This window comes from Mastomys coucha, unplaced genomic scaffold (assembly GCF_008632895.1).
Source record: "Mastomys coucha isolate ucsf_1 unplaced genomic scaffold, UCSF_Mcou_1 pScaffold3, whole genome shotgun sequence".
Taxonomy (NCBI): domain Eukaryota; kingdom Metazoa; phylum Chordata; class Mammalia; order Rodentia; family Muridae; genus Mastomys; species Mastomys coucha.
In genome coordinates this window covers 39,770,902-39,785,611 of record NW_022196909.1, presented here as the reverse complement: position 1 = coordinate 39,785,611, position 14,710 = coordinate 39,770,902, and the positions used below count along the sequence as shown (strand labels likewise).

At 48.1% G+C, this 14,710-nt stretch overlaps 1 protein-coding gene across 1 annotated transcript in view; it reads right to left on the bottom strand.

Moving 5' to 3' along the window:
• Bcr (BCR activator of RhoGEF and GTPase) overlaps nucleotides 1–14,710 on the bottom strand; it is a 129,324-nt gene that overhangs the window by 16,884 nt on the left and 97,730 nt on the right. The window contains exons 11-16 of the mRNA XM_031348559.1: nucleotides 13,518–13,637; nucleotides 12,496–12,571; nucleotides 11,035–11,139; nucleotides 10,323–10,397; nucleotides 3,744–3,841; nucleotides 1,586–1,717 (exon numbers count right to left, since the gene is read on the bottom strand). Of these exons, the coding sequence (XP_031204419.1) occupies nucleotides 1,586–1,717; nucleotides 3,744–3,841; nucleotides 10,323–10,397; nucleotides 11,035–11,139; nucleotides 12,496–12,571; nucleotides 13,518–13,637 (606 nt within the window). The remainder of the gene's footprint in view (nucleotides 1–1,585; nucleotides 1,718–3,743; nucleotides 3,842–10,322; nucleotides 10,398–11,034; nucleotides 11,140–12,495; nucleotides 12,572–13,517; nucleotides 13,638–14,710) is intronic.

Below are 14,710 nucleotides of genomic sequence, written 5' to 3'. Positions count from 1 at the left end.
CACCACCATCATCATCATCGCCATCATTATTATTTTGACAGTGCCTCACAGAGCCCAGGCTGGCCTCAAACAATTCACTATGTGGTTGTGACTTGCTGTGGATTTTTTTTTCCTGTCTCTACCTCCAAAGTGCTGGATTACAGGTGTGCCCCCACCCCCATTTTTGATATTTAGTTGGGTTCTTTGTCTCCTACCTTCCTCCAGACAATGTCTGCTCACCTGACTTTCCTTCAGAAAGAAAATCTCCACCCACCGACCCTTACCCTGCTCCCTGGCTGTCCATTCCCACTTGCCTGTGCGCTATCTGGAGTTGAGCCCTGTCCTACGTAAAGGTGTCTCTTCCCTCTTGGAAGCATCCTGAGTCTGTCTGTCTGTCTGTCTTTGCTGCCTTCCCTGCTTTCTGGCACTGGAAATTCTCTTCTCTCTGCTAGGCTGGCGCGGGGCATCTGAGCGCCTTGACAAAAAAGCAAATGCAGCAGGAAACATCTTGTTCATATAGGAGAGTTACAGCAAGCGGGTTGTGAAGGAGCTTGGTTTGATAAGCTAGTTTTGTTCACTTCCCACTGAAACCCCTAGCTTTCTAGTAGTAGTACTTAGGGGTCCTGGTTCAAATCCAACCGTTCCCAAGAGTTGAGGTGAAAACTCAAGTCATTTAAGTCAACAACTAGGGGGGGACCTGAATTTCTCTTTGCTAACTTGATAAGCCCACAAAGGAGCCAGGCACTCAGTCTGTTGGCATTCCCGGGATCACCCCTGTATAGACGTTAGCCCTGGGTCTTCCTCCAGCCCCATGCTCCCAGAAATAAGACTCAGATTCAAAAATATATTTACAAACACCTTGGCCATAGAGCTAGGCTCTTCTCTCACTGGATATAACTTAAAATATCCCATTTATTCTAGCTTATATTTTTGCCACATGGCTGGTTACCTGTGCTCTGGTACCATGCATCTAGCTCATCACAGCTTCCCAGAGAATCTCCTCCTCTCCCAGAACTCTCTCTCCTTTTGATGGTCCACCTTCTATTTCCTGTCTAAGCCATAGGCTATAGGCTATATAATTGACAGGTGAGGCATCCGTACAATACACAAGATGTTCTCGTTACACCCTTGAGTGAGCTGGGCAGTTGAGACTTTAAGAGGATACCAGGGCCTGGGATGTGTATGATGTTAGAATACTAACTCTGGGGGACCTGTGGGTATGCTGTTCAGGAAAGTAGCTGAAAACTGGGTCTATACCCCAGACAGAAAATGAAGAGGCTCCGGGACTCCTGCTTTTCCAAAGGGAGATGGTTTTATAACCAATTTTAGCCCAGGGCCTTACCTACCCATCTGCCTGTGGGCTGCTAGAGCTCACATAGAGAAACTATGGCTTCAGTTGCAAGAACAAGTATAACAATAACAACAACAACAACAACAAAATCAATCTGTGGGAACAAGACAGGATATAACTGACAGAGAGAGAAAGGAAGGAACCACGACAGGGATGACAATCCACTCCGTCCCAAGAGTTAGGCAGTTTAAGCAGCCTTCCATGGGAGAGGCCATGGAGCATCCAGATGGGGTGGGACGGGTGGGTGGGGCTCACCTGGACCTGGCCTTTCCCCATGAGCTTGTCTGCGCTCTCGCCATCCTCCTTTGTCATCTTCATCTTGTTGTAACACTTTTCGTAACATAGTATCCGCAGGGTCTGGGAGCCTTCTAGCTCGATCTCAAACTCCTGTGGTTCCCCCAAAGAAAGAAAGTTACCTGTGAACAAACAGGTCCAACCAAGTGGGGCATTGTGCCCCAAGTGCCCATTGGGGCGGGCAGTCCAATGTCATGTCTGGGCTGGACAACAAATGGTACCCCTCATTTGGTTCTGGGACCTTCACTAGCATCCTTGTCACTACACTGCGGGTCTTTGGCCGGGTGTTTCTGGAAACTTTTAAACCCTCTCAAACCTACTTCAAACTTGGTACACCAACATCTAACTCCAAAGGATGCCAACAGCACTGGGTGATTATTAGAGATTGATATCTGATAAGTTTGAATGTCTCAACTGTAATAGAAGACACAGTCACTATTTATTTGTGAAAATCAACAGAGTCTACATCTCACATCAACAGCAGCCTCTGGGTGATGCAGGCTTTATTGACGTAGGCAAACTACATCACATGGGATTTTAATAGTAGGGGATACATGTGAGTTCCTGCCCTTTCTCTTGATTCTGCTGTGAACTTAAGACTGAAGATGAAATTGGGATTAGGGCAAACAATTCAGTGTTTAGAAGTACAAGCTCCGGCTTCAGTAAAATTCTATTTTAAAATAAACTGTAATCCACGGATGGGCGGGACAGAAGGCTTTGGAATGATCCCTTGAGCTTTGCCTGCTGCTTAACGTGGAGTTAACTTGCCCCTCTACCAACCCTCTGAGCATCCAATGAATTCTGCATTTTCCATCCATGCTTATGCATGCTTGGCTCTAGCTGGGCATGCATGGCTCTACCTGGGCAGAGCAGCTCTTTCTGGGAAGATGTGTCAGGAGTATGTGCGTTCCCTGAATGACCTGCATGTGCACATCAGGTAACCTAGACCTCTAAGGCCTCCCTAGAGCTTTGGAATGATGACTCCTACCTGGACCTTTCACACCCTACCTAGAATCTACCTTTGTTGCCTCTGTGAGGGTCACAATTCCCCAACGGCCTTGCTTTCTGAAAAGCCTCCTACAATGGGTCTCACACGACTTTCTTTTTCTTTTTCTTTTTTTAAAGAGGCAGCTGATGTTATTTACTATGTAAATAACATAAGGCTTAAAGGCTAGGAAACTCTCCTGCCTCTATCTCCATGTACTGGGACTACAATGTATCACTAAGCAAGCCTCCTATGGCTTCCTCCTGCCACCATCATAGCTTATATTTGGCCCTTTGTGCTCAGATGTCCAGAAAGGTAACTCCTGGGACCCTTGTCCTATTTAGATAACATGGGTAATGACAGATAATTCGGGGATGCTATGTAGCAAGGCCTGGGATCTGGTCCCACAGTCATACCACTAGCGACATGATCAAGGCAGATTAGACCAAGCTGCCTGGTGTTTCATCGTTCATTCCTCAGTGGGCAAGGGTTGGGAGGCAGCCCTGTAGCTTGGCTGCTCCTCTTATGCCAACTAAAGCAAGGTTCTTTAGGGTTACAGCAACCACGGAGACCAGAAGTGGCAGCTTACAGGTCTGAGGACTTTATGATGCACGCTACCTGTGTACAGTCATTCCGCTCACAAGACCCAAGGTTTGAGGAGTACAGACAGGAGACTACACAAACCTGGTGTCGCAAGACACACACACAGGGCTCTTGGAAACAATAAGGGAGGTCCGGGGGGCCAGGCCTCCTGCCCTGACAAGCAGGGACTAAGAACTCTGGAACCAGAATAGCCACATGATCTCATTCCAGCCTCTGAGGAAAAGATAAAAATGGAATCCTAACAATTGTACAATAGGCTTTAGTAGGACTCAAGAGTCCTTTTAAAGTATTCTCTTTAAACACTTCTCTGGAAAAACAGGTTCTTTCTTGGTGCTGGGGTGGGTGGGGAAGATTCTCAGGGACATGGAGATAAGATCTTTTGGCTGTAACACACACCTTCCTCCTCCCACCAACCTCTAGGAGATTCCAGGAATGCTGGCAACCATGTGGCTTTCTTTCGGGGGAAGCCCTTAGGGAGCCCCTGGAGATTAAGATCTGTGGAAAACATCCTGGCGGAAGCGGGTTCCTCACCTCATTCCAGTTCGGCTCCGTCGTGTCCCTGTAGACTCGAGTCTTCGCTTTATTCACAAAATACCCAAAGGAGTCCACCTCCAGGGTGCAGTACAGATCTGTGAGAAAGGGACAGGGAGAGTCTGGCTGATATCTATACTGCCAGCCTCATCTTAAGAATAGGTACTATTTAAAAAACCAGGAAAAACAAAAAGTCTACCCAGTGTAAAATAATAGTGGCTGGCACGAACCCAGGCCCCTTGACCTGCCAGAGGAGCTGGGAAACAGGCCTTTTAAAAATACCCATTTCCACATTGCTTAGAAATCAGCTGCTAAAGCCCCTTCAGTGACAGGGAACCTATGCTGGTATGCAGCGAGGAAGGGGACCGAGGCACCGGCAGCCAGCATGGGTGCTGCCCAGAGGGGCCACAGCAGACGTCTCCTATCCCGGAAACTGGAGACTCGGGGGGAAGCTCCCATGATCTGAGCAGAGCCTGATCTGAATGGTACCAGGCAGAGTTAGTGCACAGGAAGTTCCACACCACTGCAGGGCACAGGAAGAAAAGGAGGCACCTGTCTGGCCAACTCTAAGTGGCAAAAGGCAGGTGGGAGGGAGTTCTGCATTTTAGAAACGACCCAGCTAGGGAGCAAGGGTGTCCATGTCAAAGATCTAGAGACCAAGATGAAGTGCCATGATGTACCATCACTCATAGGGCAAGGGATGGAACAGGACAGCTATCAACGACAGCGTCAAGAGTCCAGATGGATACAGATTGAGACACTGGTAGAGGATGGCATCTGGCTGACAGCAAAGGGTCACAAAGTGGAACAGAAGCTGCAAGTGACTAGGTTTGGCTTGGGAATGTTAAGTTTAAAGAGTATGACATCACACAGAAAAGGACCATGGGAAGTCAGGAGAGGTAAGTCAGAGTTGGAAAGGCAGCCGGGGTATCATCTGCCTGTTACTGGATGACCTCTGGGGGAAGGCCTGATAAGGGATGAAGATGCTCATGGAACATCCATCCGGTTAATCTTAGCAACTCACTGGATATAGATATCCTTTGCAAGCAAACCATTATCTAAATTAACTGAGATGCAAAGACCCACCCTAAAGGAAGGTGTGATGCCTTTCAACATACTGACTAAAAAGAGGAAGCAAGCTAGAGTAGGCACTTCTCGTGCTCTGCTTCCTGACTGGATACAACGTAACCAACTGTCTCAAGCTCCTGCCTTCATGACTTCCACACGATGAAGGACTGTGAGCCAAGATAAACCCTTCTCTCCTTAAGCTGCATTGGTTGGGATGTTTGTGCAACAACCTGAAAAGTAACTAACACAAGAAAAGTCCTAGCATGAGTGAGGGTCAGGGGTGGGGTAGGGTGGAGTAGTGGTGGTGGTAGTGTGTGTGTGTGTGTATGTGTGTGTGTATGTGTGTTCCTGTGATCGATCTGACTGTGCTTCTAGGACTTTGGAAATGGTTTGTTGGAGGAATGTGGAAGAGTCTGGAACGTGGGGTTAGGAATGCCTTTGAATGTTGTGAGCAGTTCAGTAAGTCATTCTGGTGGGAGTCTGGAGGAACAGAAGACCCAGAGAAATTGGACAGTGGAGGCCTACCTTGTTAGGTTTCAGAGAGGAACTGGGAGAGAGGCCATTCAGGTTATGATCTGGCTTACGAGTGAGGCTGAATTTAAAAAATAATGGACTAATTTGTTTCATGGAAAAAAATTCAAAGGGAAATTGACATCCAGGCTTTGGATGCTGCTGCTGCTGCTCTTAGCCAGACATAAAAGATGTGCAGTTTGCTAAGAAAAAGGGCTTGGGTGGGTTGAAAGCTACAGTCAAGGCCCATGGTGAAAATGTGGGGGTAATTGTTAAAGACAAATCTTGTGCTTAGAATTGGGAAAAAAAGACAGGTGCCCTGAGGTGACGCAGGACCCCACGCACCAAAGTCTCCAATGTGAAAATGCAAATCCATTCGAAAGGAGACAGTCTAACCTAAGTGTGGTGGTTTGAACATGCTTGGCCCACGGGAACTGGCACTAGGAGGAGGTGTGGCCTTGTTGGAGTAGATGTGGAGTAGGTTGAAGAAAGTGTGTCATTGTGGGGGTGGGCACTGAGGTCCTATGGTTAAGCTCCACCCAGTGTGAAAAATATTCTTTTCCTGGCTGCCTTTGGATCAAGATGTAGAACTCTTGGCTTTCTCTAGCAACAAGTCTGCCCGGACGCTGTCACGCTTCCTAAGATGATGACAAAGGACTGAACCTCTGAACCTGTAAACCAGCCCCAATTAAATGTCCTTTGTAAGAGTTGCCTTGGTCATGGTGTCTCTTCAAAACAATGAAACCTTAAGAGACTAGAAGTGCTGCCCTGCTCCTGGAAAGCAACTGTCCAGCTTCCCCAGGGTCAGCCCACAGAAGCTGAGGCAAGCAACTGTGGTGCAAGGGGGCCAGGTTCCATCCCCAGCTGGCTGTAAAACAGTCTACACGGTACTGATTTTACAGACATAAAAGATGCAAGACTGAGGTGGGGTGGTCATGGGATCTTGCACAACAGTTCCAGAGAGCCACACAATAGATAACTGAGTTGGAGTGTCTTTAAGGAGGCCCCAAGAGGCCAATGGGTAAAGCCATGAGGGTAAAGCCCAATTTGCAATGGAGACCCAGCATGCTGAAGATGCCAGGACCATGGATAGCTACCAAGGAAAGCTACAGGTATGGGGGTAGTTCTGACCAAGGGAGGGGCTGCATGTGGTAGAACTGGGCAAGAGAGAAGCTACCTAACCCTTTTGGAGTTCAGACAGTTCCATCATGAGTCCCAGATGCTGATCGATTTAGCTGCAGGATTTAGTGTTTGCCCCGCTGAATTTTAACTCTTGCTTTATTCCTTCATCCCTTGCTATGTCCCTGTCACCACCCCCATGTTCTTGCCTTTTGCTATGGTAATGTTTATTGTATGTTGGAGACATGTAACTTGTTTTTGCTTTATAGTAGATCAGATAAGATGAGACTTGAGACATTTAAGCCGTGTTGAAGTTGTAAAACACTATGGGGAGTTTTGGAAGTAGAGAGTTAATATGTTTTACATTTGAGATAGTCATGAAGCTATGGGGGAAAGAGGCTGAAAGTTATGGCTTCAAAGTGTCAAGTTGACAAAGTATGTTATTTCAATAGCTGACCTTGATCATCAACAGGATGGAAATTAGAATCATCAAGGGGGAAAAAAGTCTCGGGCATGACTGTGAGAAAATTATCTAAGGACAGAAGTGAGAATATTCCTAAATGCCTATGAGCTAAATGAAAAGGACAATGTGAGCTGAGTGTTCACCTCTGCTCTGAGTGTGGATACAATGTGACCCCATATTTGTACGTGATGGACTACTTCCTTAAGTAGCTGTTGCATTTTGTAGCCCTTTGTATTTTCTAGTATTTTCATTGTATGTTGTAGTATTTGTCACAGCAGTAAGAAAAGAAGCTAAGAAAACACAGGGGCTGATGAGATAGATTAATAGGTAATGGAGCTTGTCGCCAATGCTGAAAATATGAGTTCAATCCCTGGGATCCACATGGTGCACCCTCCAAGTTGTCCTCTGCCCTCTTCACATGTGGTGGTTGAACTGAGAATAGCCCCTGTAGGCTCCTATGTTTGAATACTTGGTCCCCAGTTGGTGAACTGTTTGGGAAGGATTAGGAGGCGTGGCCTTGTTGGAGGAGGTGTGTCACTGGGGGTGGGCTCTGAGGTTTCAAAAGACTTGTATGATTCCCAGTGTGCTCTCTGCTTCTTACTCTGAGACCGGGAACTCTCAGAGGCTGTTCCAGCCACCTGCTGTGGTACCTTCACTCTGCCATCAGGGACTCTAATGCCCAACTAAAGGCTTTCTTTATAACTCCCTTTGTCATGGCAAATAAATAAATGTATAAAAAAATTAAAAAGGGGCCAGGCGGTGGTGGCACACGCCTTTGATCCCAGCACTTGGGAGGCAGAGACAGGAGGATTTCTGAGTTCGAGGCCAGCTTCTACAGAGTGAGTTCCATGACAGCCAGGGCTATACAGAGAAACCCTGTCTGGAAAAGCCAAAAAATTAAATAAATAAATAAATAAATAAATAGGAAGCTAATGTAGCCAATAAATACCAGTATACATAGGGCTGCAAAGAGAGAAGAGTTTGGGACGAATTAGCCTGTTACAGCTTCAGAGGAATCATGTATACGCCAGTAGCTCATCTGCAGGAACTATATGGCTTGATGACTGTATTTTGCTTTTTTTGAGACAGGATGTCACAATGCAACCCAGACTACCTGAGAATTCACAGTCCTTCTGTCTCCTAAGTGATGGGAATATGGGTGTGCACCACCATTCTCAGCTTTGGTAATTTCTGATAAACTAAAAAAAAATTATACAAATAATACAATTTCAGAAAATTATTATTCTTGATTGGATTCTTGAATCCAATCATAAGCAAATTTCATTCTTTCCTTTAACCTGACACTCGATAGTTTGTCTGACTTCAACCTTTACCTCTTTGACAAATATAACATATGCAGAATGATACAATATATAGATTTTTTTTTGTATAATTTCCTTCAGTGTGTTTTTATGTTCGTCCAAGTTGTTTCATCTATCAGTAGCTAGCTCATAATTTTTAAAAAAAAATTTTTGTTGTTGTTGTTTTTCAAGACAGGGTTTCTCTATGTAGCCCTGGCTGTCCTGGAACTCACTCTGTAGATCAGGCTGGCTTCAAACTCAGAAATCTGCCTGCCTCTGCCTCCCAAGTGCTGGGATTTAAGGCGTGCGCCACCACTGCCTGGCTCTTTTTTTTTTTTCTTCAAGAGAGATTTTATTTATTTATTTATTTATTTATTTATTTATTTATTTAATGTGTAAGAGTACACTATTGATGTCTTCAGACACACCAAGAGAGGGCATCGGATCCCATGACAGATGGTTGTGAGCCACCATGTGGTTGCTGGGAATTGAACTCAGGACGTCTGGAAGAGCAGTCAGTGCTCTTAACCTCCGAGCCATCTCTCCAGCCCAGCTCATTCCCTTTTGGATGAGTCATCGGATGGGAGCCACAGGACACCTGCACGAGACTGTGTGTGGACGGCTGCTTTCCGTTCTCTAAGGTGAATACTGAAGGGTAGTATTGGTGGCACATATGCATGGGAGGTTTGTTGCTCTTTGGAAGGAACTGGGCAAGGGGAGTGGGGCTCAATGATAGAGCTTGTGCTCAGATGCACACGGCCCTGGGTTTAGCTCCCAGCACCAAACAAACAAGCAAACAAACAAAAAATCTGCAATGTGTCCCAGGATGGCTGTGACCTCTACACATGCAATACGCGGCACACAATGGTTCCATTCAAGTATTGCTGATACTTGATACTGTTCAATGTTTCTTTTGTTTTAAGGTGTTGAGGTTGGAGCCCAGGGCCTCATTTCAGGCCAGAGAGGGGCTCTACCACTGAACAACACTTCCAGTCCTGCTGTACATGTTTCTGATGATCACTGACTCAAGGAGCATGAACAAATATCTCCAAGTTGCTTCAATTCTCACTTTCCTTACATGGCAAGCATCTCCTTATGTATCGACCGGCTACCTATATCTCTTTGGTGAGGTGTCCAAATCTTTCCCACATGTAAACAAATGATTTTACCAACGTCATTATTCGCACGTGTGTGAGCATACCCATGTGTGTGTGTTGTGTGTGTGCATGTGTGTATGACGTGTGCCTTTGTGTGCTCATGGTGCACGTATGGAAGTCAAAAGATGGCTTCTAGGGGTAGGTTCTCCCCTTTTATCATGGGTTCCAGAGACCAAACTTAGGTGCTCAGGCATGGGCAGCTTTTCTACCTATTGAGCTATCTCATCAATCCACTCCTCGTTAAAAAAGTAAAAAACAAACAAACAAACAAACAAAACAAAACAAAACAAAAAAACCTAACTGCATTTTCCTAATGCTTGGCTCTAAGAGTTTCCTGTATGTTTTAGACACAAGTCCCTTATCAGATCCATTCCAGAATTTGTCGAGGCTCTTGTTCTGCAGCGACTGTGGCAAGGGTCAAAACTGCACTTGCCCTTCAGCCTCGGACCACGGGCCTAAGAGCTGTGGCGGGGAGCTAGGCTAGAAGATCAGTCCAGCTGCAGTGTGGTCACCCTCAGACAGGTAGAGCAGTTAGCTGGGAGAGAAAAGGGTATTCTATGTCCACATAACACAACAGCTCCTCCTGCTGATGGGACTGTGGGGCTGTTGGACAGGAGACCAGGCTTCCTGGCATCTTGCTGTGCTGCTATCAAGCTTTGGGCTCAAATTCCAGACCTAATAATTAAAAGACCTGCCGGCAGGGGGGCAGCTCACGCAGGCATATGAGACAGATATGTGTCGGGAGGGCTGGGGCAGGGTAGGAGGCCGAGGAAAACAATCCCATTCCCAGCAGGCTTGGCTTAAACTAACATAGTCCCTCAAAGAATGGCACTTTCCCCCCACCCCCGTGGACATCTGACTGGCTTCCCTGGGTAAGCCAGGCTTCCTGGCTTTCTTAGGGGACGATCCTTAGTTAAACTTTACTCAGAGGGTCTATCACAACCCTCCCTCGGCTACTTACTTGAGCTCTGCTTGAACCCGGTGGCTGAGTGGACGATGACATGCAGGAAGCCGTAGAGTCCAGGAGACTCATCATCTGTACAAGAGATCAAGGAGGTTAACCCTCTGCCTCACCAGGATGGGGGGTGGGGGAAGGCTGATCCAGCACTGGGCACAGTAGTATCATCCATCTGAGTATGTGCCCTTTGTGGGTTCTGCATTTAGAATCTGAGGATCTAGTTGGCTTCAAAGCACAGGCAAAGGAGTGACCAACTCCAAACACAGCTCCAAAGCAAGGAAAAGGGGTCAGGGTGACGTGGGTGTGGGCAGACCCCTGGGTGGCACCGCATACAAAACCTGGCATGACTCTAAGTGTTAGCCCAGGTTTCCATCCACTGTACTGACTGTGTGTCACAAAAGCCTTATGGCTAGGGGGACAAAAGCCATGGTTGGGGGCTGGTGAGATGGCTCAGCAGGTAAGACCACCAACTGTTCTTCCAAAGGTCCTGAGTTCAAATCCCAGCAACCACATGGTGGCTCACAACCACCCATAATGAGATCTGACCTCTTCTGGTGCATCTGAAGACATCTACAGTGTACTTACGCATGAAAATAAAAAAATCTTTAAAAAAAAAAAAAAAGCCATGGTTGGTCACTTTGACTGCCCAGCAACAGCTTCAAAGGGAGAAATGGCTCGAAATGGCTCAGCCTGACACCCTGAAGCCCAGCCCTACCTTCTTTGTTGATGGTCAGTGGAATGTGGTGAACGGTCTGAAGTTTTACACAGGAGTTGGTCAGCATTTGTAGCTCCACAGACGTCAGAGAGAAACTTTTGAAACCTGAGGAGGTGGAGCAGGTATGGAGACAGGTCAGTCTAGGTTGGAGCTCTCCCACGGCCTTCACAACGTAAGTGTGGGGGGAGGATTAGCAGGGCCCCCACGGGGGCTTGATGGCTCCCAGTTAAAATGCAGGTTTAGCTCCAGTGCAAGACGAGGCCCCGGAGAGCCCAGGCCCCAGGGCTCCTGTGAAGATTGTCAATATTGCTTATAGCCTCATGTTCACAAGCATCGACTTGCCACCAACGTGCAGGACACGTCGGCCTGGATAACATTACTGTGGCAAGTCTCCGCAGACAGACATCAGTGTAGCTCTGCCCTCGACTCTGCAAAGGTGGGTTTCTGCCTCTCTCTCTCAGGTGACAAAAAGAGTTTTTTCTGGGTGCACCTCTGAGCGGGAACAGATGCTGCCAAACTGGAAATGGTTTGGATCCCCATGTTAAGCCAAGAATCTCTGAGACACAAGCCCTGGCAGGAGCTCCTTGATCTCTTCCAGGCCACAGAAGCACTGAAAGGAAGAGGTGGTCTTAGCTCTCAGCAAAGGCATAAACGATGAGCTTTTGAGACGAGAGCTCAGGAAGGGTCAGAGGCATGCAGAGCCCACAGCTGCCTCTGCAGAAACTGAACCCCAACCCCAACTTCCACAGGACCTGCCCTAGCACTATGGAACAAGCAGGCCTCGGAGGACACAGTTCTTGGCTAATGAGGAGCTGGGCAGCTGAAGCATAAGGCTTTGGGGTACGGTCTACCACTCTGCTTCCAACACTGTCCCGGGACCCACAGAGCAGATAACAATTCCAGAAAAGGATAGAGCAGCCAAGAGAAGGAATTGCCTATAGAGGGAAGGGGCCATTCCAATGAGGACTAAGTGTCTGGTCTTGGGGTCAGCCGGGCAGAGATGGTTCCTTAGGTGGGTCCAGCCAAAGACTCCTCCTGCATCACTGCCTGCAGAGGGAGGGCAATGGAGTCCCCAGGGGAGTAGCTGGTAAACAGAGGAGGCCCAAGGAGATGGGAGATTATGCCATAAAGGCCTGGCTGGGACAGGTGAGAAGGGCGGAAGGTGTGTGAGCTTGTGTGAGGAACGGCTGACAACGAGGAGGGGTTTGGGATAGCCCAGGGAAGGAATCTCAGGTCAAAGGGCAGGATGGGTGGGAGAGCACACACGGGCTGGGGAGCTTATGTGCTTGCAGATTTAGGTGGGGCTCCATACATTTTCCATATATTTGCCCAGGGTCTAAAGCCCCTCCAGAAAGAGGAACAGAGCCGAAAAACAGGGAGAAGGGAGAAGAGAAAAACTAGAACATCAGCAGCTGCCCACAGAGAATCCATCCAGCCCCGAATGCAAAAGGCCGAACTCACATTTCTTCTGCTGCTCGCGGATACTCTCTCTCCACTCTGCTCGCTCATAGTCAGAGGAAATGAGGAATGTGTAACTCTGTGGTGAGCGAAAAGAAGAGCATACCCAGTTATCTCCGGTCTGGCTGGATCAATACTGGGAGAACCCAGAGGGCCGTCCGAGACACACACCAGCTGGCTGAGTCCAGGTGTGCTCATGGCCAAGCTGACCGTTTTACACACTCTACTGTACTGACTGTACTTGGGGCCACGGGACCCAAATCTAGTACAGTCTGTGTCTAGGATAAGCCTTACTTGAAATGTCTGGGTCAGGGGGTGACTCTGGCAGAGACGGAGGTGCAGCTTAAGGATATGGAGGAGTTATGAGATAGTTCTTTAAGGTGAGGGCTGATGGCCATCCAACCTCTGCATCCAATCCGGAAGACGACAGGACGGAGCGGGGCAGTGGTGGCACAAGCCTTTAATCCCAGCACTTGGGAGGCAGAGGCAGGTGGATCTCTGAGTTCGAGGCCAGCCTGGTCTACAGAGCGAGTTCTGGGACAGCCAGGGCTATACAGAGAAGCCCTGTCTCGAAAAAAACCAAAAACCAAACCAACCAACCAACCAACCAACCAACCAACAACAACAACAAAAAGAAGACAAGACGGAGACAAGGGTCTACAAAATCTCTCATCTGTCTTCCCTGCCATGTGCTAAAGAGTAAATCATCCTATGTGTCCACAAGTACATATAGTGCTATGGACAGAGAGGCTTGGGCTACAGATGGCACCAGACGTAAGAGAATGTCAATGACCCTGGAGGTCCCCAGGTAGAGCTCTTGTACTCAAGGTTGCATCGGCAAACACACTGCCTACCCTGTTCCCTCCCTGGAGCCCTTGCCACTTCCGGCTGTGGGAGCTGAGTCAGCTGTTATGGAGACCATAGCCCAAAGCACGGTCAGAGGGACGTGTGCCTTCACGGGACATGTGACATGCATCCGTGAGCTGGGGACGGCGGGCAGCTGGGTGAGTCTGGACCGCACTCACCTTGCCATTGCGACTGTGAACCCGGAAGGCCATGCTGGGGGACATTAAGAGCAGCAGTGACTCTTGCTCTGACAGCTTCTTCCTCAGCCTCTCCATGACCTTGCTGCCTTTGTTGGCCCTCTGCGGAGAGAACAGCCCAGCCTTTTCATCTGGAACCAACGCCGCCTGCTCCCCCCTCAGTGGTGACCCACTGCTCTCTATCCTTAACCCCGGGCTCATGCAACACAGACATCCCATCTGCCTGCTCAGTACAGCCCACCTGCATCGGCTGTTGCTGGTACCCTTTAGAAGACGTGAATAGCCTTTTCCGTAGGGTTGAGCCCCAGGACAAACTAGGGATGTGCCCTTCCGGAAGGAGGCAGGCCTTCTCATAAAAGCAGAGGGGAGGCCTTCACCCTTTTCAAAACCAGGACATTACTCAGGAGTGACTAAGACCTACGGGACCTTCTACCTGCTACCTGCCTTGGTCACTTTTGTTTGTTTGTTTGTTTGTTTGTTTGTTTTTTCGAGACAGGGTTTCTCTGTGTAGCCTTGGCTGTTCTGGAACTCACTCTGTAGACCAGGCTGGCCTCGAACTCAGAAATCCACCTGCCTCTGTCTCCCAAGTGCTGGGATTAAAGGCGTGCGCCACCACCGCCTGGCTGCCTTGGTCACATTTAACATCAGGCCCCTGGGATGTTGGGTGGGGAGGAGAGGATCCTAGTACATTAAGATGAACATCATCATGGTTGTACTGGCTGGTTTTGTGCATCAACCTGACACAAGCTGGAGTTATCACAGAGAAAGGAGCCTCCCTTGAGGAAATGTCTCCATGAGATCCAGCTGTAAGGCATTTTCTCAATTAGTGATTAAGGGTAGGAGGGCCCATTGTGGGTGGTGCCATGCCTGGGCTGGTAGTCCTGAGTTCTATAAGAAAGCAAGCTGGGACTGGAGAGATGGCTCAGCAGTTAGGAGCACTGACTGCTCTTCCAAAAGTCCCGAGTTCAAATCCCAGCAACCACATGGTGGCTCACAACCATCTGTAATGAGATCTGATGCCCTCTTCTGGTGCGTCTGAAGACAGCTACAGTATACTTATTTATAATAATAAATAAATCTTTGGGCCAGAGGGAACAGAGGTCCTAAATTCAATTCCCAACAACCACATGAAGGCTCACAACCATCTGTACAGCTACAGTGTATTCATATAAATA